The 23,266-nt window shown below is 45.3% G+C and overlaps 9 protein-coding genes across 9 annotated transcripts; 7 read left to right on the top strand and 2 right to left on the bottom strand.

Annotated features, from left to right (window-relative positions):
• Positions 1 to 223: 223 nt before the first annotated feature.
• N7495_005384 (CXXC motif containing zinc binding protein) lies at positions 224 to 1,123 on the top strand (the record flags this gene model as incomplete). Its single annotated transcript, XM_057208035.1, has 5 exons — positions 224 to 258; positions 409 to 523; positions 591 to 656; positions 797 to 919; positions 971 to 1,123. The coding sequence occupies 5 exons, from the start codon at positions 224 to 226 to the stop codon at positions 1,121 to 1,123; spliced, it is 492 nt and encodes a 163-aa protein (XP_057061809.1).
• A 587-nt stretch (positions 1,124 to 1,710) lies between these two features.
• Positions 1,711 to 2,234, top strand: N7495_005383 (small nuclear ribonucleoprotein F; the record flags this gene model as incomplete). The annotated part of the gene is made up of 3 exons (XM_057208034.1): positions 1,711 to 1,811; positions 1,939 to 2,094; positions 2,168 to 2,234. 3 exons carry the CDS (start codon positions 1,711 to 1,713, stop codon positions 2,232 to 2,234), a joined length of 324 nt encoding a protein of 107 aa, XP_057061808.1.
• A 4,853-nt stretch (positions 2,235 to 7,087) lies between these two features.
• N7495_005382 (uncharacterized protein) lies at positions 7,088 to 7,339 on the top strand (the record flags this gene model as incomplete). The annotated part of the gene is made up of 1 exon (XM_057208033.1): positions 7,088 to 7,339. The coding sequence occupies one exon, from the start codon at positions 7,088 to 7,090 to the stop codon at positions 7,337 to 7,339; it is 252 nt and encodes an 83-aa protein (XP_057061807.1).
• A 3,623-nt stretch (positions 7,340 to 10,962) lies between these two features.
• Positions 10,963 to 11,732, top strand: N7495_005381 (uncharacterized protein; the record flags this gene model as incomplete). The annotated part of the gene is made up of 3 exons (XM_057208032.1): positions 10,963 to 11,167; positions 11,231 to 11,334; positions 11,391 to 11,732. The coding sequence occupies 3 exons, from the start codon at positions 10,963 to 10,965 to the stop codon at positions 11,730 to 11,732; spliced, it is 651 nt and encodes a 216-aa protein (XP_057061806.1).
• A 545-nt stretch (positions 11,733 to 12,277) lies between these two features.
• Positions 12,278 to 12,739, top strand: N7495_005380 (DASH complex subunit DAD1; the record flags this gene model as incomplete). Its single annotated transcript, XM_057208031.1, has 3 exons — positions 12,278 to 12,370; positions 12,453 to 12,515; positions 12,569 to 12,739. The coding sequence occupies 3 exons, from the start codon at positions 12,278 to 12,280 to the stop codon at positions 12,737 to 12,739; spliced, it is 327 nt and encodes a 108-aa protein (XP_057061805.1).
• Positions 12,740 to 13,232: 493 nt separating this feature from the next.
• N7495_005379 (GTP-binding protein rhoC) lies at positions 13,233 to 14,206 on the bottom strand (the record flags this gene model as incomplete). The annotated part of the gene is made up of 3 exons (XM_057208030.1): positions 13,233 to 13,607; positions 13,663 to 13,866; positions 13,919 to 14,206. The coding sequence occupies 3 exons, from the start codon at positions 14,204 to 14,206 to the stop codon at positions 13,233 to 13,235; spliced, it is 867 nt and encodes a 288-aa protein (XP_057061804.1).
• A 1,220-nt stretch (positions 14,207 to 15,426) lies between these two features.
• N7495_005378 (phosphatase PAP2 family protein) lies at positions 15,427 to 17,268 on the top strand (the record flags this gene model as incomplete). Its single annotated transcript, XM_057208029.1, has 5 exons — positions 15,427 to 15,481; positions 15,565 to 15,781; positions 15,841 to 16,611; positions 16,668 to 17,140; positions 17,198 to 17,268. 5 exons carry the CDS (start codon positions 15,427 to 15,429, stop codon positions 17,266 to 17,268), a joined length of 1,587 nt encoding a protein of 528 aa, XP_057061803.1.
• Positions 17,269 to 19,483: 2,215 nt separating this feature from the next.
• On the top strand, positions 19,484 to 20,946 carry N7495_005377 (SUMO protease ULP1; the record flags this gene model as incomplete). The annotated part of the gene is made up of 3 exons (XM_057208028.1): positions 19,484 to 19,601; positions 19,662 to 20,133; positions 20,175 to 20,946. 3 exons carry the CDS (start codon positions 19,484 to 19,486, stop codon positions 20,944 to 20,946), a joined length of 1,362 nt encoding a protein of 453 aa, XP_057061802.1.
• Positions 20,947 to 21,463: 517 nt separating this feature from the next.
• N7495_005376 (glycoside hydrolase family 16 protein) lies at positions 21,464 to 22,915 on the bottom strand (the record flags this gene model as incomplete). Its single annotated transcript, XM_057208027.1, has 1 exon — positions 21,464 to 22,915. One exon carries the CDS (start codon positions 22,913 to 22,915, stop codon positions 21,464 to 21,466), a length of 1,452 nt encoding a protein of 483 aa, XP_057061801.1.
• Positions 22,916 to 23,266: the final 351 nt, after the last annotated feature.

The raw sequence follows: 23,266 nt of genomic DNA, 5'->3' as shown, positions 1-23,266 counted from the left end.
TTCAATGAACATAAGTTTTATCTTTCAGCTCTTGATATTCTCTCGATTTCCCTTAATTCGTCATACCACACATTGTAGTGAGAAATCGACCCTGATCTCGCCGTAGTCACATGCCAAGACCTCGATCTATTTTTCTGCATCCACCCCGCATCAATTGATCTGTGTTGTTTTCACATCAACGCAACACAACAAAGCCATCAAAAAGAGAACATTTGATTCCAAAATGCTCTCTCTTGTTCTCAAGGCCGAGCTCGAAGGGTAAGCCCTACCTTGACACGCGTTTCCCCATTTTTTCTAAGCGTCCTGGTGGCTTGAATCTCTCCCCGCACCGCCGGAAAGCTGCATTACACACTGTTTTTCGAATGACTCAAGCGCCGGAAGATATTTGGATCTAATTATTTGGAATAGAGTCATTGGTCTAAAGCCAACTGATGCGGAGGAGAACCCTTACTTCTACACTTTCCGCGTGAAATGCACCTCATGCCATGAAGTGCACCCGAACTGGGTCAGCTTCAATCGCTTTGTATGCTTCGGACAATTAAACACTTATTCCCCATAATTCACATTGTTAACAATACGGCAATTTGTAGGAGGAGCATGAGATCCCCGGCAGCCGTGGCGAGGCCAACTTTGTGTGGAAGTGCCGGATGTGCACGGTAAGTAAATAACAACTTCTCCCTCTATACTCATCGCCATCAACATATGTAACACAAGCTTCTGATACTACCCTCCATGTATCTGATCGCATTCTCGTCATGCTATATCAATCTTCATTGGCTAAAAAAACACCGGCTAGAAAACCCACTCGGCCAGCGTCATTGCCGGTCCCCACGCCTATGAGGCAGATGAGAAAAAGAAGGGTCTCAAGATCCTTGAGCTTGACTGCCGTGGTCTAGAGTTTATTGAGTTCAAACCCGACGTGAGTATACCTGTCTCCTGAAGCATTAATTTCAGCATTGTTCTGATCCAGTCTACGCAGGGTGAATGGGAGGCTAAGGGCGCTGAGACTTCGACTCCCTTTGCTGAAATTGACCTCTCTGAGGGCGAATGGTATGAGTACGACGATAAGTCTAGTGAGGAGGTCAGCATTAAGGAGATCACCTGGACTATTGGTCGCGCATAATTTCGCTTATGATTTCTCTTTAAATACTTGCAATTCTCATGTTGTTCTGGAGAGATTTGGCCCAGCTTGGGCAGTCCTTCAAACCAGGTATGAGGCTGTAGCGATTTCCGTTGATTATTTTCTTTTACTTTCTTTCTACTGTCTTATTAGATTTGGCTGCGGAACTTGGAGTGGGCCAGGCGATTGGTGCTACACAATTGACAGAGATCTGGGATAAAGCAGTGAAATTTTAAATATTGACTCAACTACAACGTATATATGGACATTCTATTAAATCAAGGGTACTGTACATCCCTATTACGTTAGTTGTAGAGCTCTAAACTCTGGGAGCTTGTTGATTTGATATCGTAGGCGGTGAGAAGTGGAGGCTGTTGATTGGCCGCATGCCCAGACCACAAGCTCACATTTTCGCGCTACCAACCCCCAGACCCTCCATCATTCACCAACCTACGAAAAGAAAACCCATCGTCGATTCCTTTTTCTCCCCTGCATATTCTTCTTGCGAAACGGTGCAAAACCGTCAAAACTCCTATTCACAATGAGTGTTCGTCTTCCCTACAATCTCGGACCTTCGAGTCCAGCTCCCGATGGACTATTGCTCTGATGGTCTATCCTCAAATGCTAGATCACAGCTGACATTCCTTCTGCAGCTCGCTCCTCTCAATCCCCGTCCCTTTTTGCAAGCCAAGTAGATCTCCCCTCCCTACCCCACACCCAAATCTGACTCCACCTATGATTGGATCTCCCTGTCGCGAATCCTACCCGGGGATCACCAACCAGAGATACAGAACCTTACTGACCGACTTGATAAACAGAATTGGCACTGAAATCCTCGTCCGCCTTAAGTGGGGCCAATCCGAGTACAAGGGTACTCTCCAGAGCGTGGATTCGTACATGAACCTGCTACTACACAACACAGAAGAGTTTGTGGACGGAGACAAACGCAGCGACCTGGGCATCGCACTTATTCGGTAAGTGAACTCGAAGATGGATCAAATTCAAGAATATTTAACAGTGTCTTGCTAACTTATGCGCTGAATACAGTTGCAACAACATTCTCTATGTTTCTTCGTGGGGCGGTATTGAGATGACCAACATGGAATACAAATAAATACGATACCACGAAAAGAAGGTGCAGTGCTAGGCAGTGCGTGTTGATCAGCGGTCAAAGTTAGTTACCTGGACAGCGGGTTGGGAACGGCTGCATTTGTTCCAATTCAGGGTTTTGAATAGGCGTTTTTATGGTTCTTTCAGTCCTCGCACTTCTTGCATATGGCGGGGGAAAATCAAATCAGCTGATTATCCAAACTTTACAAGGTTTCAAATTCGGGGTTTGGTAGACGGTAGACCGGGTGATTGCCTGGTGGGATGAAAGCTATGACCTCGAGAGCCCTGTGTCCTTGGAATCTTCGTAAGCTTCTCTAGGCAATCTAAGGTATTTAGGTAGGCTGTGTTAGGCAGTACTCGTTATAATTGATGAGTGAATGCGAAATCAGAAACTTGGAATGCTCTGATTTATCTGATATCAAGTGAAATGGCCATGATATTCCCAAATTTGGAATTCTAAAAGAAGCGGTGATGTACCGTTGAGGTACCAAGGTAGCTTTACGTACCGTTTTTTCTATGCATGAGTGGGGATTTCCTATTTCAGGTGCCGCCGCTTTTATGAGGGCGCTCAGGGTCAGGCTCACTGAGTAGATTTCAGTCTAGGCTCACGCTCATGGAGCTGCTCCTGTCGACTTTAATGAGAAGTGAATAGGTTGATTTATTGAAATTACTAGAAAATCCACGTGTTAACTAACGTGTTCTACAAGCGAACGATACACTAAATTCCCATACGTCATTTTCGCACCTCGTTTTTAGCTACCCTGCCACCAAAAGGCCCGATCGGCACATGATATGAAGCGCAAGATCTTAGCTCTTAAGGAATATCAAAATAGCATTTATTCGCGAAGCGTCTATACATCTCGCCGAGATATGGCCGCCGTCCAAATATCCCCCACTCTCATCTGATCCCTGAGATATATCATATCCTTCTTCCTTTATTAGATCACCAAGACCCTTTAGTCTGATATCGTAATACCGACGACTCTGATCAGACTAAACGACCATTTAGTCTGATCACCCTTCTCGGCAGCATCTACGGAGCTTGAACACCTGCCTTACATTTTAGGCACCACAACCCCTCCTCAGTTCAACAGGCCTAGTCTTATATCTTGTCACTTGTGTAAGTTATCCCCTAGCCTATAAATAAATGGCTTAAGCTATAAATGATTCCTTAAAAGTCTAAAGACCGGCTTATACCGCGCGGCCGTGATTGTAAGTACCACATTTCTTCAAATTAATTGCCGTTTTGATGAGGGCGGTCAAAATTTTCAGTCACATTATTGGTTAGCAATAATTCAGTCTAACCGAGAAAGTGAGTGCGGAGAAAATCAGCTTCTACAGCCGCCTTCCATTTCAGGAAAGATCAAATACATCCATTATAGGAAAGACCAAGTATCTCCTCCTTGGATTCTAACTTCTCTGCTCATCATGGGCTCTCTTCCAGCTCAAACCCGCTCCCTGGGGCCAGATCCAACCATTTCGCTTGCGAATATTCGCTCCATGCAAAAGGCATTCATCCTCGTCCAGAGTAATATTCCATCCGACGCGCCGTTTTTGGTGTTGACGAACGTATCAGAAAATCTTGCACCAGAGCTCTGAAAACTTCTCGAGGCCAGAAACTCCGGCTACAAACTGACGTCATTTCTTCAACAAAAGATAATTCACATCAGGATGCCAACCCCACAACACGAAGGCGCAGTTGTTTGGCTTAATACTGAGGTAATCTGATAGAACAGTGTAGGCCTTCTCACCGCGGCTGAAGTAAATGAGTTCTGTTGTGGAGGGAATCCGACGATTGTCATGATTAAGTCGCTCTATGTGGGCTCTAGAAAGATTACAGATTTCGCGATTGAACCTTTTCAGTCTCCACACCAGTTGCCCACAATATCCATGGAGGTTGGATGGAGCGAGTCGTATGTCAACCTTGTGGCTAATGCCCGCCTACTCCTAGAGGGTGGGGCCCCTCATACACGAAAGTGATACTTATTGATTTAGAAGACACCCGAGCGGGAGTTATAGCAGACTTCGAGATTTGGCAAAGGGACGCAGCCAGAATCGCCACATGTATCGGCAGCTGTTCCTCCTTCGTGACGATATTTTCGGTGCTTATATACTGGCAAACCGAAACCTACTAGATAATCTACCGCTCGGCCTGACTGAGCTCCGTCGTCAACTTGACACCTCTTAAAGATTGGCCACCATCCTATGTAGATGGCCAGGTGATTTGGGTCTTTCTCGTTCTCTCGCATTCTGCTATTTGCTCTCTTGCTTCATTTATTCCTTCTTTTCTGTTTTAATATCGCTAAGAAGCATCGTTAGCGCATGCATTAAACATTTTTTTCATTTTCATCTTCGTATCCTTTTCTCTCTTCCTTTCTTGCTTTTTGTTTCTTCATAAACGTTTCCCTCTTTTGTGATCATCTGTTGCTCGGAAGAATATTTAGAGCACAATAATATCTAGTTCATCTTCATACCTTATATCTGGTAATACTTCTGGTGAATTTAGAGTTTTAATAGGGTCTGCTTTTCTATTTATGTAGAGGACTAGCTATTTATAAGATAGAACTGCTCTTACTGCTTTAGACAGAAGAGTCGATATAATTATTATAAATATTGTTGAACTTAGGACGGGTGGCAGTGCCTAAAACGTAATGTAGGAGGTGTTAAGCTCTAATGACTTCTGCCAGGGACGGGACGAATATAATGATCAGATCAAAGGGTCTTGATGGTCTGATCAGGGACAGATGGACGCTACGATATCAGACCAAAGGGTCTTGTTGGCCTAATAAAGGAAGAAGGATATCCCAAGGATCAGATGAATAGAGATATAGATATAAAATAAACTGGTAGATACTTGCTTGACCAACTGTCTTCCATGGAAGCAGTTGGTCCTTTAAATACACGTTTTTCGGCCGAAATAAAGGGTCTGGAATATCAGATGAAAGTAGAACAACCTCAGGGTCTTCAGAAAGAGCTCTCTTATAATTATGTTTACGAGAGAGATTAGTAGTGAGGGCTTCATCTCGTTTAACAAACACAGTGGTTTACTTAATACCAACTTTGGGAAGAGGGTTAGAGGGTGTTGGTTGTCGCGGTCGGAGCAATAAATTCACCATATATCTAGCTAGAGCATGCGTAAGAGAAATCCATCTAGAATCCATAGAGGGTAGCCTTTCTCTATCGATTTCTCTTCTTGGGCAGAGAATTTATGGCGAGAGTGGCGCGAATCAGACCAACTTCCACGTCCATATCCTAGCTCGCAGAGTAGTAGGTGGGACAGAAAAAGCATATGCTGCAGCTGCAGCAGAGGGATACCTACCCTCATTAATAGCTTTAATAACGAGTAATGCTTTACCCTCCTGCTCAAATAATTTTTGAGACTTTTGAGAGCGGATTGGTGGCATGGTTAATGATTAAAAATATAGGTTACTAAAGAAGATGGGTTTTGATGAGGCGGCGACCGAGCAACCGTGGCTACCGCGGAGCAGATCAGTGAGCTTATAATACTCCGAGATGTGCTCAGTCCTACTCAGTGAGCAAAAGCAGCGAGGGGTTGGGCACTAATATGGAAGGGCACGCCAAAAACTGGCATAGGAAATGCGGTACAGAGGCAGTGTGCCGATCAACGACGCGTCCAGTGGATAGGTAGAAACTGCAGGGTCTGCATTGAAGGTGTATCAAACCCCGGATGAACGGCAGTACAGCTGTATCATGTGGATTGAAACGGTGTATTTCCTCATGATGTGTACGTATTGAGGCTTAGATATCAAGGTTTATGACATAGTTTGTAGATGCTCACGTGGACATCGTTATACTTTATCCCAGTAAGATTAGCAGTTGATCACTTCTACGGAGTAAATATCAAGTTCCATAATGCTTCTTTATACCCAATTTTAATCCACCAAGATCCGCGATCTTCCATAATCGAAACTTTTTTTATAGCACGACGATTTGGGTGGCGAACTTGAAGCTCTGATAATCGATGAAGCCGCGATCAACAAAGCTACTAGCTAGGTACAAGCCACAACCACGTCATTTAGTTAGCATGTAGAAGGTGAACCGGAAGACTAGGAAGAACCTGAACTTCGTTGTACAAGACCAAAAGAAGCTAATTATAAGTTTTATGGATTAAAACTCTGCAACTTAACTTAAACCCTCTTGGCCGCGTTGTCCCTCTCTCATGACCCACCAGGATCGCACGAACCATCCTTAAGCCATAACGGTCATAGGCCATACCGTAGACGCCACATTTTTTCTCTTCTGTAAAATTGTAAATGGTGAGACGCCGATCTTTGCCACTTTTCGTTCTCATGGGGAAGTCAATCCGGTCACTCATGACCAGATAAGGAAATAAGTTTTGAACTCTGAAGAGGAGGGGAAAAGGGGGAATGGAAGAGTCCAAGGGAGAGTCCGAAGAGGAGAAGAAGAATGGTGGCTTGCATATGAAGAGAGAGTAGGTAATTTCGGGGTGACAATTTAATTACGATTGAATTACAAGATATATTACCGTTTATTACCTCTAGACGCCCTGAGCTAATTCCCTTACTCTTGTCATTCTGTGGTTTATTATCATCCTGGATCCACTCGGTTATCCTGGACTGGTTCCTTCAACTTGTTATTGTTTTTTTTATTTTTTATTTCAATTTCTTAAACTATTAAATTCCCCTTTTCCCCTCGTTCTACTACACTCGTTTCTCCGAATATAAAAAACTACTGAGCCTACTCAACTTACTCGGCGCCAATTCTGACTTTGTCTTGTCTTTGCATACATCTCTACACTATACACTATACACATCTACTCTTTCACTCTTCCAAATTCCTGGTCGAGTAACTACTAAATACTCATCATCAATCACAATGCGCGATACACCTTCCAAGTTCATTGAGATCCTCGATCCAAAAGACTGTCGCTTACGTTCAGAGTCTGACGTTCGACTCGAGGATGTACTGGCTCATCACGAAGCTACTATGAATCGACCACGCTCCTCAACCCAGTCCTCGACCAAGCTCATGGATAAATCTCAGCTAGACAATGGCGTTCCATTGTCACCCACTCAGCGGTGGAAGAGATTCAGCAGTTTGCTTGCGCAACCACGAAGGAGCTCATAGTGATTCTCCATTCTCCTTTAGCCTTCCATCTTCTCTTCTACTACATACTTCTTTTCTTCTCCTTCTTCTATTCTCCAGTTTATTCCTTCGAGTGCTTACTGTGTACGGTTTACGGTTTACGACTTCAAACATTTCATGATCATGACCACGACCACGGGAAACCCCCAAGACGTGACGCGAACAAACAACCGAAATGCAAATGCAAATGATATGAACAAATGTGACTGGACTTTTCAAAAGGGCAATTCCTGGGATTTTGCAGTCGGACACACTTGTTTGGCCTTAGACCAGTTCGTTCTGCTGGTCTGATTGGCAAGGGCAATATTGATTGATCGCGCCGGACGCAGGAGATCCCCCACCCTTTTTATTATTATTATTTATGATAACGATATGATGAGAGCCTATTTGTTACCTTCTACTTCTATACGTCCGGGACGTTGTCTTTTTACATTTTACCTTGGGATATTAAAATCAAATGGATGAGTCCATTTTTTTCCTTGTATTTTTGACAGAACTTTTTGCTTTGTGGGTACTTCGTACATCCCATCTAGTTCTGGTCTGGAAGCGCCGAAAACATTTGTATATAGAATTGAACCCGCTTATTTCTTATTTCTTTAATTTTATCGGTGTTTGAACCATAGATCCAAATGGGGGGCATTATTATAGACCACCTATCAAGTCATATTGAGTCCTGAAGTCCTATGTCCTATCAAGTTCCTGTTGATACCTGGTTCCAGCTGGTCCGGGTCTATAGTTAGTATCAACTCTAGACAGTTTTTTTGGGGGAAAAAAGTTATACGACCTTCAGACCGAGACACAACAGATGGGGATGCGACTGTTTGATCTTCAATTCTGTACCTGGTGGATCTGAAACAGGCCCAGGCTTGGCTGTCAAGTTCGAATGGATCTGGAATTCTATCACGACCCATGGAATTGGACAGGTACCAGTGGACCCCTGGCCCGGGTATGAGGGGCAGACAGTACACTGGCCACTTTTGTACCCTTGCACTTATAATTACAGCTGTCAGTGAACACGAGTTGTTTTTTTTTTGCCAGGGAGGCTGGACTTTTGAGGAGATAAGACGTTGTGTACTCCGTACTCCGTTGGAGGAAGGGGAAATTGGACTGCTCCGACGACGTCCGTTGGCTTGATGTCTTAAATTTGGACTGCATTAGTGGGATTTTATTTTTATTTTATTTTACTTTTTCTCTCCCAACCTCTCGATTGGCCCTCGGCTAGGCCTTCAAAAAAAGGCCAGATTCGGAGTAAATTAATTACCCGGTTCTTTAACTATTCTCTATTTCTTTAACTTCGATCTCCACGCGAGAATAGACTTTAAATTTCCATGTGGAATTCGCGTAGGTTGATACCGTATTGGACTAGATTGGAGTTTCATAAAGAAAACTTATGGACATTGGATACTCTGTCTACGGGTCTACAGTTCGTAGTCTAAGTAACTAGAACTTAACTAGAAGTCACACGTATCTTTCCCCCCACTTGTCTTGGCAAGTGCTTATTGAGTCGCTGGAATTTGTTTCAGTTCAATCAGTTGAAACTTGAAAAAGTTTGGAAAGAGCTGCAGAGTCAGACCACGAGATGTGTTTCCTAAGTTGTCAGATAATGTGATGTGCCGAAAGTCATATCCGTGTCAACCCCACATATTATGCGTAACTAATAATTCACTTAAGCTTTCGTTCGCTTAGGTCATGCCTCATGACTCGCTTTGTATTAGAATTGAATTGAGTTACCTGGGCTGCGATATCTGTTCCTTCCTTACTTCAGAAATTAAGACCTCAATCTTGAAAATCATGTAAATCATCAACCTGAGCACCTGGGAGATGTGTAGACATATTTTCTACTTCTAATAAAAAGTTCATGTTGCATAATCCTCAGGATTGAGGAATTCAGGCCCCAGGTATTTGAAATCATACATAGATACCTAGGTAGGAAGAGGTTTTGAGGCGTAGTAGAAGGTAACCTACCTAAGTACTTATATCCCTTCCAGGGTTCTTCTCAAGATGATAATGTTTGATGGCTCACATGGATTTCACTTTAAGGTTATCTATTAGGTAGATATTACCACCCACGAGGCATGTCATGGGTTCCAAGGTTTCTCTAGTCCTCGCATCTGCGCAAGTGGGCAATGAAGAGCAGCTTCAAGATTTTGCACGTTGCTCAAGTGGGTTGCTACTTTGACCTTAGGAGTCTAGGACGCATCTCATGAAGTGCTTACCGGTCAACGTAGCTATTCATCCATGGATATATGAATCCGATTATCAGCCAGCGGGACGCCAGATGGTTGTGGTACACGAACTCGACACCCGGGCTCTAAAGGAGGTTGTCCATCGCTATGGGTACCTGGCACCTCGTCCTCAATAGAGGTCAACTCGCCCTCTTATATTGAGCCAACTTCACCTAGCACATATCGATCAATAAGCGCGAGTAAATGAAATACTGTGTGTGACTAGAACATTCAGCCATCACCTAGGTACGGACGATGCGTGGGTTGATCGTTGAAACGGGGCCAGGACGAAAGGTTGCTATATTCGCTTGAAATTCCAAATCAATTGCAGCTCCGATAAAGTTGTTTTTGTTGTCGCTCTCGAAGATGCATCTGCCTAGCACGGGTCAACCTTGTCAACGGTCATACCTAAGTAGTTAGAAGATTCCGAGCTTTGTGTCGCATACAACTTGCGCCTCATTGACCTGTTTGGTCAGCCAAGTTCTTGCTTATCACTTCATAGGCTGACAGAATATCTCAAGCAATTGCAGCCGGATTTTTTCCCGGGGCTCTTCAACAAACATATAAGGCTGTGAACCAGATTAATATGCAAATCAACGGTAGTGACCTTCATAGTCTATCTTTTGACTTCTTATCCATGACCTCTTACCATATTCTGAAAGGCTTCAGGGGCTCTCACTTCCCTAGAACCAATTCTCAGATAAGGCCTCCAAGATGACAGAACTTGTGAAGTGATGCTGAATAGATCGTCCGAACTTGCATCCGCTGCTCTTTCGTTCCCATCAGACCTCTTGGCCATGCGCTCAATCTTTACACCCCTTCAACTGACGTTCAGATGACAAATGTTTACATCTGCCACTTTCTCCGGAGTGGGGACCATGCTGGGTGACGTGATAGTGATCCGGACTTAGTTTGGGCAAGACCTAGGCGAGTCGAAGGATTGATGAAACAGGGAAGACAGCCATTGGAGATGCAGAAGTAAGACATAGTAAGACAGACTTCCAATTGAGTAGTCAGGAGTCCGTTTGAGATGATGGAATCACAATCCGTGGTCTTGTATTAGAAGCAATTGCTGACCGCTTATTGTGACCCCTCATCTACCCCGCAATACGTAAAAAGTAGGTATCGACCTGATAACACGGAATTATTCCGCAGTTATGTCATTTCTAAATATGTGCATCCTCCACGGCGATTAAACCTGCTAACTAATGCCCGGAATTTCGGAGTAAATCAGGGGTCCACAAGTTAATTCCGAATCCCCTATCCGAGGGGATTCTAGAAATTGGCCGAACCGAGTTGATTGTCCCTTAAAAGACATCATCACCCCTCGCACTCTCTCAACATAACACATATCATCAATTGAAATTAAAATCACACAAAATGGTTCTCAAGCTTCACGGTTTCCCCCTTTCTACCTGCTCTAAACGAGTGAGCGTTGTGCTCGCGGAGAAGGAGGTGGAGGTCGAGTTCAATGCCATTGATCTTTCCAAGGGCGAGCAGAAGGCTGAGGCTTACATTGCCAATTACCATCCCTTTGGAAAGGTGCCTGTTTTCGAAGACACTGAGACTGATCTGAAGATCTTTGGTAAGCAACAAAACACATTAGACTTGACAAGGATGACAAGCTAATCAATTCATATTCCCTCAGAGAGCAGAGCTATTGCCCAATATGTTGCTACCAAATACAGCAGTCAGGGAACCGATCTTATTCCTACCCAGAGCGACCTGAAGGCGCATGCCATCTACCTACAGGTATGTTTTGTGATGTTTCTTTTGACCTGATAACAACACTAACATCGCTCTAAAAGGGTCTCTCCATTGAACAATCTTACTTCGACCCCATCGTTTCGGAAATCGCATTTGAGAAGGTCTTCAAGCCGATGAAGGGTCTCGGGGAAACTGATGAAGCCCGTGTCAAGGCTCTTGTCGCCCAGCTTGATACTACCCTGGAGGGATACGAGCGTTTGCTTTCCAAGCAGGCTTTCATTGGCGGTGATAAATTGACTCTCGCCGACCTTTTCCACCTTTCTTATGGTACTTTCGTTGAGCCTTTCGGTTTTGCGGAACTCTTGAACAAGTACCCTGCTACCAAGAAGTGGTGGGAGGCATTGAAGACACGTGAGAGCTGGAAGAAGATCTCCGCTAAGTAGATCCTCTCATACTCGACGTCAAACTTCTTGTCACCACCTCATTACAGTACCACTATCGTTCCAATTTGCATAGTTAGGGGTAGAGAAGAAAGCGGCAATTAGATTAAACTGGAGTTAGTAACAAATAATAGAAATCAGCCTGGAGGCTGTCAAATCAATGAAGCTATTGAACTTATAATTCTATGGTATTAAAGCCTTGGAGTAGCAGAGCATTGATCACTCTGTCGGCTTCGGCTTATCCAAACTTGCCCCACCACAACGTCTCCCGATCAAAAATCCCGACACATAATCTTCCTACAACACCAGTGTAGATGAGACCATTTCCCAAGGCTTTATCTGCTGCAAATTCTCGAAGGAAACTAGTTACGAATCCCAGTCGAGTTGAACAGTTGGTAGTAGTCCGACGCTCAACAGCTCAAATTCGCGTATCTTAATCCTGACGGGACGCATCAATTCACTCGCCTTGAGCTGCGGTGGCTTGAATCGCGTTTGATACTGCTTCAATCCATATTGTTTGATTGTTCAAACTTACTTTATATTCAATCATGGCTTGGCCTGCGACTCCGGGTTCCGGTGGGCGTGCATCCCCCACTGTCTTTGAGCAGCAACGCGAAGAGCTCGTCCGAGAGATTGCCGGGGTAAGTATACCAGGGAGAATCTTCTCACTTCAATTTTCCTTCGGCTCAAAACTGCAACAGCTTTACTCACGCGCAATACCAGGGTATGGAACAAGTCCTACAAAACATGAACCGGCTGAACCGTAATTTAGAGAGCATTATCACTGTATGTTTGGGCCAAAACTCTGATATCAGATTCCAATTTACTGATGAAACCAGGTTGGTAATGAATTCAGTTCTGTCGAGGCTCTCTGGTCCCAATTTGAAAACTTCATGGCTCGACCAGAGGAAGAGGTCGAAGATGGTACTGGAAAGCGAAAGGTCAGCGGTGAGAGCGAGAGCCGGGAACCAGTAATTAAGAAAGATGAGAACGACTCGATAACTGGGTAGCTCTGAGCTGTTAACTCGCAAGTGTGGCGTTGGTTGGTTCGTACTTTCAAGATACCATGCATTACTTTGGTTGTTCCCTACAATATTTCACCTTTACACCGTAGTATAGTTGAATATCAAGAATCCATAATTTATTTGTTTCAGTAACACATAGGATGTCGCTATCGCCAACAGAGCATATCAAATAACATAAACGAAAACACCAATCCCATGCATGCCGAAATGAAAAGTGTCCGAAGCCGGGCCATGAGATGGGGAAAGAGGAAGGGTCATAAGAAACACAACAAAAGGAATCAATATAGGACAGACAAACATCCAGTCCAGGAAAAAGCCTCCCATAGATAAAGAAACAGGAATCGTCCCAAGAGCGCGCTGCGTCTTCGGGGCGAAAGTTTTGACAGATGATCCAGCTTCTAAAAGCTAGAATTTGGTAAAGAGAAGAGAAGGAGAATATCGAGCAAAAATGTGAGAAAAAAAATCAACCTACACGATCTTACAGGATCTTGCAGGAGCGTTTTTTGATCTTTTTACCCGGACCACGCGCACCACCGCCATTGTCATTTGTGGCGGGCTTTGCGCTGTTGCGATTATTCGTTGGTGGGGCGTTCCAGCCTTGCTCTTCAATTGACACAACAGTGTCCACTGCTTTTGCAAAGACGTCATCTACACCGCGCATCTCCTTACTGCTGCACTCCACATATGTGGCGCCCATCCGATGAGCCACAGTATGACCTTGTTCCTGAGTGATAGGAGTCAGACCCTGGGTCTTGAGGAGCTCGATGCAAGTGCGTTTGGAGCGAAGATCTGACTTTAGCCCAACCAGAACTATGGGAGTTGTTGGGCAGAAATGCAGGACCTCTGGGTACCACTGTGGAGGATGTCAGAGAAGTGGAGCAAGAAGCAAGGATCTGAATCTAACTGACCTTATCCATAACGTTCTCCAAAGATGCAGGGCAATCAATCGCGAAGCAGACAAACAGAAGATCTGTCTCGGGATAGGACAGTGGGCGCAAACGATCATACTCCTCCTGTCCAGCTGTATCCCATAACGCTAGTTCGACTCCCTTACCCGATGCGCGGTGGGTGGTCTGGGTGATATAGTTTTCGAACACAGTGGGAACGTATTTCTACATATATTAGAATTGTGTCTGGTTTGTTCTGCGAAATGTAAACACATACCTCTGGGAAATAGCCTTGCGAGTAACTAATCAACAAGCATGTCTTACCGCATCCACCATCGCCAACTACCACGAACTTTTTTGAATAGTAGGGCGGTTGGGTGACATTGGTGGCTTCAGACATACGTCCACTGGAGAAGCTATTATGCGTGCTGACGGTACCGTTGCTCGCTCGCACGCTCTGACTGCGGGCTCTGGTGTGGCGCGGGGACATGGAAGGTGGAGGAGGAGTGGCCAGGGACTGACGTCGCGAACTCGCATAGTGGTGTTCGTCATACATCTGGCTCATTGTGGTGGTTAAATGGAATGGGTCCCCCTTGTTGTAATGCGAGTTGACGTCTTAACGGCTATCTGCCGAGGGGAAAAATTGGGGGAATCGGGGAATTCGGAGGAATGGGATTTTGTGTTGTTTGAAGAATGTAAACAGAGTCAAGAAAAGAAGGCGAAAGATTTAAGAAGAGTCAAGGACAAAGGCGATCTGTAGAAAAATAAAGATCTAGGGATTAACCTTGATTAAGATAGAGGGTCCGGTTGGGCGAGGCCCATGTTTACCTATAGTTGCCATGGCAACGGCCGCGTTGCAGTGACGCCACAACGACCATCTTGGGCTTTAATGCTTGTCAGTTTCATATAAATGGCTTTGATCTTTCCGATCTTCTTTCTTTATTGATTTACTGACTCCGCTGCCCCTCTCGAGCCCCTCTTCCCCACTGTTCAGCTCTCCAGAACAAGGATATGAGAGGCTCTGGATCGCATGATTGGCACAGGTAAGCATAAATAAATTGGTTCCTTGATAGGGCCTCCAGAGCAGGAGAGAATACTTGTAACTTGATTGGAGATCATTGCCAGGCTCAAAGTGCCCTGTCACCAACTAATGCAGGTCGAAGCACGTCGAAGCACACCGAGTCGTGCTACGTTGTCGTGCCGTGCACTGATGGCAGCTGTTTAGTAGTCAAAGCTCGAGTATTAATTTTTGTTATAGACTTCGAAATATTTTTGTGTAACATACATCTACATCCATAGATTGATAATTGACTATCTAAATACTTCAATCTCACTATTATCATGGTTCTTGATATTGGTGCCATTGATGGGTAATCATGATACATACTACGTGACTACCTGTAAATAGTGAATATTGGTTAAGCTGCTTAATGGCTGATTCTTTGCAGCTGGCTGTTAATTAGTTCTCGGAGCATAAAATCATCAATACTATTTAGCTGAACAACAACAAACAAGAAGTAACTAACTACGGATTTCTCTTCCAGCCCGTGACTAAGCCCACACATGGCCAGAGCTCAGGGGCGGAGCCGCGGTGAGTGATCTTCGCGTTGCGGAACTTGATTACACAGCTTAACTTGAAAATCATCTTTGTCATCTTCGAGTCAATCCAACTCTTTACACTCCCTATGTCCTTGCACTGAGACTCAACCATCCAAAGCTGAGCGGCAGGCACCAAGCCTGTCCATTCCTGGGCCCACTCCAATCGGCTTCAGATAACATCACAAAATGGGCAAAGTGGCCAAAGATCAGCTTGATGCTGGGCTGAAGAGCCTCAATCATTGTATGCAGCTGACACCGGTCCTTTGATACCCCTGTCCGGCTTCTTCTGTTACAGTGTCCACTGACCGTGATATTCCCAAATAGACTCGAATAGACTGCCCACTTGGCGTTACTGGCCTCGACAGAAACTCCTCCCTCTAATTCGATATGAGACACCCTATCTTGCCTGGGTGCAGGAGAAAGTTCGCACCCCAGCTCTTGATTCCTATTTTGCCTTTACGGCCAACCTCGGCACCCACACCTTTTTCATGGTCTTCTTGCCCTTTCTCTTCTGGTGCGGCCATACTGCCTTAGGTCGTGGGTAGGTGTTTCGAGTAGATATAATCAGCGACTGGTAGCTAACCGCAATCTCGCGCGCAGACTAGTACACATTCTGGCTGCTGGAGTTTTCTTCAGTGGATTCATTAAGGACTTGCTATGCCTTCCCCGCCCTCTATCTCCGCCGCTGCAGCGAATCACGATGTCTGGATCTGCTTCTCTAGAGTATGGTTTTCCCTCGACGCATTCCACCAATGCCGTCTCCGTCGCTGTTTATGGCCTAGCTCTTCTCAATGCGCCTGATTCGACTGTCAACCCTCAAACAAGTCTCATCTTGCAGGTTGTCACCTATCTCTACGTCACGTCGATTGTTCTTGGTCGATTGTACTGCGGTATGCACGGTATGCTGGACTGCAGCATCGGTTGCATCCTCGGTGCATTGATCGGCTTAGCTCAGTTCCACTACGGCCCTGCATTCGATAATTATATCTTGTTCGCCTCTTTGAAGGAAATTCTCGTCATTCCCGTTGTCATTTTGATACTGGTGCGCATCCATCCAGAACCGGCTGACGATTGTCCTTGCTTCGACGACAGCGTAGCCTTTGCGGGAGTGTCCCTCGGCGTGGATGTGGGCTCCTGGTACTTTACGCATTCCGATCTTGCGTGGTCTGAGCCACTCCCCGGTACAATCCCATACAACTATGAAGGCATTGGCCTGGCCAAAACCGCTATTCGCCTAGTGGTCGGGGTGCTGTGTATCTTTGCTTGGCGAGAAGTCATGAAGCCCACTATGCTTCGAATTCTGCCGCCCATATTCCGCAGCCTGGAGAAGCTCGGTCTTTTGTTGCCTCGTAGATTCTTCAAGACGGCTTCGTAAGTCTCAATAAGCCTTACACTTTCTCCCGATGACAGACTCTGACCATACACAGGCAATACACCACCGTCCCGACTAACCTGAAAGACCATGATGTGTTCCCCAACTTTTCTGAAATCCCTTCTATGCTCACCACCATTCGACACCCTCGGCGCAGAGCTATCTCCATTGGTCCCCAGTCTGAAGCTGATGCGTACGAGGTCCTCGCATACCGAGAGAAACGTCGACGAGAAAGCCTGTCCACCGGCAATAGTGACACCCCGGCGGATGGATCAAACAAGCAAAACGGCCCTCATGGCCCGTCTAAAAAGGCCTCCAGACTTGATGAGTACGAGACCATGATGGGCACGGGTAGCCCGCATTCGTCCACTGTGCAAGTGGATAACAACAATATCCCGCGGTCAACACCCCTCCCGCCTCCCAACTTTGGCGCATCGCAGACTGGAGAGAAAGAGATGTTCTCCCAGATCAAACAGCCTCGTGTACGTTATGATGTGGAGGTTGTGACCAAGTTGGTCGTCTACTTTGGTAAGTATCTATTTCCTATGCCTTGCATTTCCATCCACTGATTCATGTCTTTCGTAGGAATTCCATGGGTAGTGATTAATGTGGCGCCCCCTGTGTTTGACGTTCTAGGGCTTGGAGTTCCTCTCTAGATATTCACTGTTCGAGTTCGTTCCAGTCCAGCAGGCTGTGCTGGGAGATGACATACCTAGCTATCTAGGTTTTTGGGGTTATATATGTACATACTGCAATCTGCATCCTTTATTCTTCTATTCATCTGAAGCTTGCAGGGGGCTCCCATGAGAAACGATTGAGAAGTTTTTCTATATCATGTCATCATATTTATTTTATTTCTAGCATGTTGAAGTGACTTTTCTTTGTCCAGCACTATCAGGCTCTTGTTTTTATCTTTATTTCTATACAGTCTGTTCCGAAACTGGTGCAACCAGCTATACTCTTTGAATGATTTTGAAGACCCACTGCCAAGTAACACTAGTTTATGTTCGGAGTTTTTCCGAAGTACCCTGTTAGTTATGCGTGTAACGAGCCTTACGTCAATTACATGAATTGGAATGGACTCTTGTCCACCACTTTTTTAACACTTTGATTGAATCATGAATTGAGATGAACTCCATCCCGGCGACCCCCATCGTGATAGGGCCGTTAGTGAATGTTCTCAATAACTTGGACTTTCATACGTAATATCAACATCGGCGTACACTGCTCAGCTTTAATCCAATCTTATGCTGCCTCTCCCCCTCTAACAAAGCCTACTGCTTATATAGAATACTCAGAAGGTACAAAATCAATCCCCTATGCACTTAAAGTCGCCAACTGTGTCGCAAAGATTCGAACAGCACACCCTATTGTTTTCGCAAGCCTCGCCATCGTCTACAGAAATAATGAGTCAGTCTAGGTCTGAGGATGGGAATAACTTCTACCCAACCTACACTGGCACCCCAATACAACTGGAGTCAGAGCAAGAAGATAGATCATGACTTGTGAAAGGAACTTCATCTTTAGTAGTGAATATAGGGTAGGTTGGTCGAAGTAGGGTTCGGTGATTGTTTTAGAGCTGCTCTGTTTTGATACTATCTTCAAGGCCGAAAGAATCGAGATAGAGACTTTTAAGCTATTGACATTTATTACGAGATCAGGCCCCTGAAATATTTTTTAACCTAGCGCAAGCTTGCCCTATAATCTGCAAGGGATAGCCCTGGCACCGTCATACATTCCTTCACGCTGTTCCTTCTCCTATAGGCCAATATCGCCTACGAACCGCCGGGCAGCATCTACTTTCATGCCATGTTGAACGAAGAAATTTGGGTCTTGGTCCTCATAAATCTGCCTAAGATCGAGGCAGTTATCGAGAGTCACATCGCGTACTTTATCGATGTTATCTTGAAGTGTCGTTTCTCAGCCGTGACCACTGCTATTTGCTGTATTCTCCACGGCGACATCAAGTAGCCCATGAACGGTGATTGCTTCGGCACTATTTGACTTGGTTGGCACGGATCCATTGGCAGCTAAGGGAGGCAACTACGGCTGAGGTGATTCACTTGGCAAGAAGTGGATATTTATCGGCGGATACGTGGAAGCAGTGATAAAGCCCCAGATTGTTGAAGCCCTCTTTTTTCCTTTGTTGATGTGTTTATTGATTTGCATTATCATCGAAAGTTCTAGTTGCCGTTACTGTTATGAGATATGGTATTTTTATACAGTGTGTAATAAATAGAGTAGGATACTGTATTGATTTTAGTGTGGAATATCATTATTCCGGCTACGCCTACGTCAGTTTCAGTAAAAGGGTTCGAGAGAGTGAAAGTGGTAGCACCAGTTTCGGGACGTGCTGTATTGGATCCAAGCCTGGGAGAGCTCTTCAATTCCCTTTCATTATAGTTGGCTTTGTTAAACTCTTTGTGGCCTGTAGTGCAAAGTAAAATTGGACATATTACTACCTCAAAGATACATTCCTTCCATTAGTAAACAGTAAACTATTCAATTCAATTGAACTCATCTTGGTACTTAAAAGCGCGTTACTTTCACTTGGATCCCTGATTCTCATACTTAGTTTTTAGTTGACTATTCCTAAAGTGGCTAGACTGGCTTAGTCATAGACGGCGGGTGCCTCCAGCCTCCCAAGTCGCGCTTCCGCAACTCTTTAGCGGCCTCAACTATGTGTCGCGTTGATAATGGAACCGTCAGTCTGCATACTTACTTCTAATTTTCTGAAGATTTGCGACATTCTCTTTTAAACCTTCATCCTTTTTCGCACTTCATCTCAACTAGACTCATTGCCCTTGTAACGGGTTTATCATTCGACTTCACTCACCTCCACCTTGACCGTCAAATCGTTTAACAAAAGATATGGTCAACTTCTTCTGGTGGCGGTGCAAGTCGCCTGCAACATCTGATGTGGATGTCGCAAAACCGCTTAATCCATTTGCTTTGATCAAGAGCCATCGCGAATCTCAACCCCAAGCAGGTGGGTAGATCTAGCTAGCGCATTCAATCCTTGAGCATCCTAATAAACTCGCCGTCATAGATGTCCAAGACCTACCAATACCAGGCGCATTTCCACCTACACCCCCTATATCACCACAACTTGCGCCCAGCGAGCCCATTGAAGATGGCCTTTCAATATCAGACCACGATTACCCATACATAGGCATGGCCCATACACAAGAGCTTCATACTGAACTCGGATCGCATCTCCATCCACGAAGACCATCGAGGTTCACTTCAACAGCCAGTAATGTCACCGAATACTCTCAATCAGTATCATCGCGACCTCTACATACACCACCAGAAGATGAATTGATTCTTACCACAAGTATGCTGGGGTCGTCAAGTGTGCCGCCGTCCTTTACGGACGAGATGGACATTGACGACCCCTGGCAGCGACATAATGAATATAATACTTACCCATTCGGACGATCGGTCTCAGCTGTGCGACTGTGCTATCCAGTGCAGAGCCCGCTTCCGCGCAATCGCGTTCCCTCCATCTTTGCGCCTGAGTGGGAACGCCGAGAGAAAGCGCGAAAGGCTCTGGAACGAGATCAGAATCGGACTATAAGACTTTTTTGGAGGGTCCCGCTGTCCGTCCAATGTCTCACGAATGGTTGAATAAGGTGGCTAGAGCCATGCAAGCGCCTCATGGTACGATAGTCGCCAAATCTCTCGTAGGAGATGATTTGTTCGCGAAGGACATCGCATCATGTGTTAAGCAGCACGCTTGGTTGAACGACGAGATAATAAACGCCTACCTCACTCTACTTGTCAATTATCTTCGTCAATCGACTGGAAACATTGGCTCGAACCCTCGATATCACGCTTTTAATACCTTCTTCTATTCAAATCTTCGTGAAAAAGGCTACCAATCCGTTGGTCGGTGGGCGAAGCGAGCTAAGATTGGCGGTGAAGCACTTTTGGATACTGAAATGGTCTTTGTTCCTGTTCACGAAGCGTCTCATTGGACGTTGATGGTACTACAACCAGTGAAACGTACCATTGAATATTTCGATTCCCTCGGAGGAAGTGGCCGAAGTCAAGTCTTAAACATTGAACTCTGGCTGCGCGGCGAGCTCGGCGTCAAATTCGACCCAGAAGAATGGACCACCCTTCACTCCGTTTCATCGCAACAGGAAAATGGCTTCGACTGCGGCGTTTTTCTTCTTACAAATGCCAAAGCAATCAGTCTCAACATTGAACCCACTGCTTTCAAGGCCGATTCCACGCCACTACTGCGGAAAAAGATCATTGCGGAGATCATAAACGGCGGCCTCCACGGCGATTTCAGTCCCGATATGGGGGGTACCCGTCTTCTCTAGAGTTTTTTTTTCTCTCTTTTGCGCCTTTACACTTATATATACTATCTCACCTTTGTATGAAATACCCTCATCTAGCATTTTCTAGCGTTCGGTTTTTTCTTTGGTCTGTTCCTGTTTTCTGATGTCTTGATGGATTATGATACCCCTTATCCTCGATCATGTTGTTTGATAATGTACGGTAATTTGCCATATCTTCTACTTTTCACGGCTTGAGCCTTCGATTTTCAATGAGGCTTTACGTGTACGCTAATCAACGCGATGAATTGGATATGCAATGTTACTTCTACCTGCATATGTGTATAACTAGGTCTATTTGAATCAAACTGCGTTGTCTTAACGAATAGAGATGAACGATCTCCCGATTCTTAATCAATTCGTGTCCCGACTACAGCAGTCTATTCGACAGCCACATTGTTGGAACACATAGTTTTGGGATTCAGCTTTGAATATAATGATAGAACGAACACTTCAACCAACGAGTCCATGATGGAAAGCGGAAATTGGAAATATACGCACATCACGCATCGGCAAAATGGTGGTCGTCAACATTACAAACACGACGGCAGATCTTCGGCTCTGCACCGTTCTTATTCTTTTCCCAGTCATTTCGACCATTTCCCCCCTTTCGATCACTATCCTTATCATTCTTTCTGCACCTGCGACCCCTTTTACCCTTCCTACACCGCTTCTTCACAACACCGGTCATAATTCCAGTGGCTTCCTCGAATAAGTCATGTCTCAGATGATCATCTCTCGCAGACAGATGATCTTGCGGTCGTTGGTGACCGCCATGTCCTTCATCGGGTGGAAGTATGACGCTGCCGTCAGAGGACTGGTTGTATGCCAATTCGATGTACTCGATTCCGAGGTGAATTTTGTCTCCGATCTTCATGTCTCCAGTCCATTCACCACCATCGCTCCAAAGGTTGAGGATTAACATGCTTTGGAGATTGGGCACTTGATAAGTTTTTGTGTCTTGCAGTATGTTGTTCACCCACCAACGTGACTTATCAATCTGCCAGTCTAATCGATGAGTAGCCCACGATGTCCACGGGACAGGCAATTCGGCAACTGTGCTCGAACCCGGTATCATCTGGTCGGTTCCAGGATCGTAGTCGGGTTGGTTCGCATAGCGGACTCGATTGGTTGGGTCGCTAGAGAGGATTTCGATATCCGACTCGCAGTTCTTAGCACCGTATGTGAAGATACCAACGCACGCACCGGGAGATGGCCTCTCTGGATCCTGGAGGGTAGTATTGGCTTTTTGCGTCAAGTTGCTGAATCTGGATGTGATCTCTTGCTTGACATTCAATTTTGATAAATCGGGATGCTCCGACACGTCCATTTTGACTGGCAAGATACGCATTCGGACCCGGAGTGAGCAGCGGAAGATGTTCTGTACCCGAGTCTCGATCTCGGCCGCGGAAGTAAAGTCAGAATGCCGGGTCGCTCGCATGACAAGGTAGGTTGCATCGGAATTCTCTCCATTGGCTCTGGTGAAGAAAAGGTTTTTCTTGGAATTGACCATATTCACCGGTGACATGGTGTTGCGAGAGCGGCTCCATTCCTGGCTGCTCCAATCTTTGTGGAAGGGAGTTTGAAATAGGTAAAGAGGGTGGTCTTGAGTACTGTTGTCGACGTTGCCTTGATCGTCCTCCTGCCCGTCATCATCGATGCCATCATCTTCATCGGTGAATTCGTCCTTATCTTCGTCGTCCTTATCTTCGTCGTCCGCGTCTGGCGGCAGACCGACATGAGCGTTGAAGGGAACAGAACGAAAGTCCCACAGCTTGTATTGCTGAAAGTATCCCGGGTCTTCCCCAGAAACTATAAAACAGTCACATTCACTCAGATTACTTCTGGATAAAGGGTAGGATTCTCCATCGAGTGGAGTGGGAGATGAATAGGCTGTTGTGAAACAAGTCACGAGGAGTCCTAGTATGCCTAGGGAAAGACCGTATGGCTTCATTGCGGTGGTAAGGGTCCGGTATAGAGGCGGATATCAAGACAAACCCTTCAAGACGATGTCCGTTACTTTTGAGATTTGCGGGTATTTAAATGGTGGGAAGTCGCGACATATGGCTTCGTAGCTTCCCGAACTAGATAGACTTCTCGTTTCGAAATCATTCAATCGTACAGCAATAAATTTGAAAATTTACCATGCATTGAATTTCTCTTCAAATTAATATGGAACAAGTCAATACGTTCTGAATGGAAAATTGGATTCAGTCTTGGATATACTCTAATCTGTCTGTCTTCCTCACCTCAGTCTGTCAGAGCTGTTAAAGCTTTCACCATTCTACCGAGCCCTATGTGCAAC

This window comes from Penicillium taxi, assembly GCF_028828555.1.
Source record: "Penicillium taxi strain IBT 34144 chromosome Unknown utg000004l_segment0_segment0, whole genome shotgun sequence".
In the NCBI taxonomy this organism is placed as follows: domain Eukaryota; kingdom Fungi; phylum Ascomycota; class Eurotiomycetes; order Eurotiales; family Aspergillaceae; genus Penicillium; species Penicillium taxi.
This window is presented reverse-complemented; position numbering and strand designations above follow the sequence as displayed.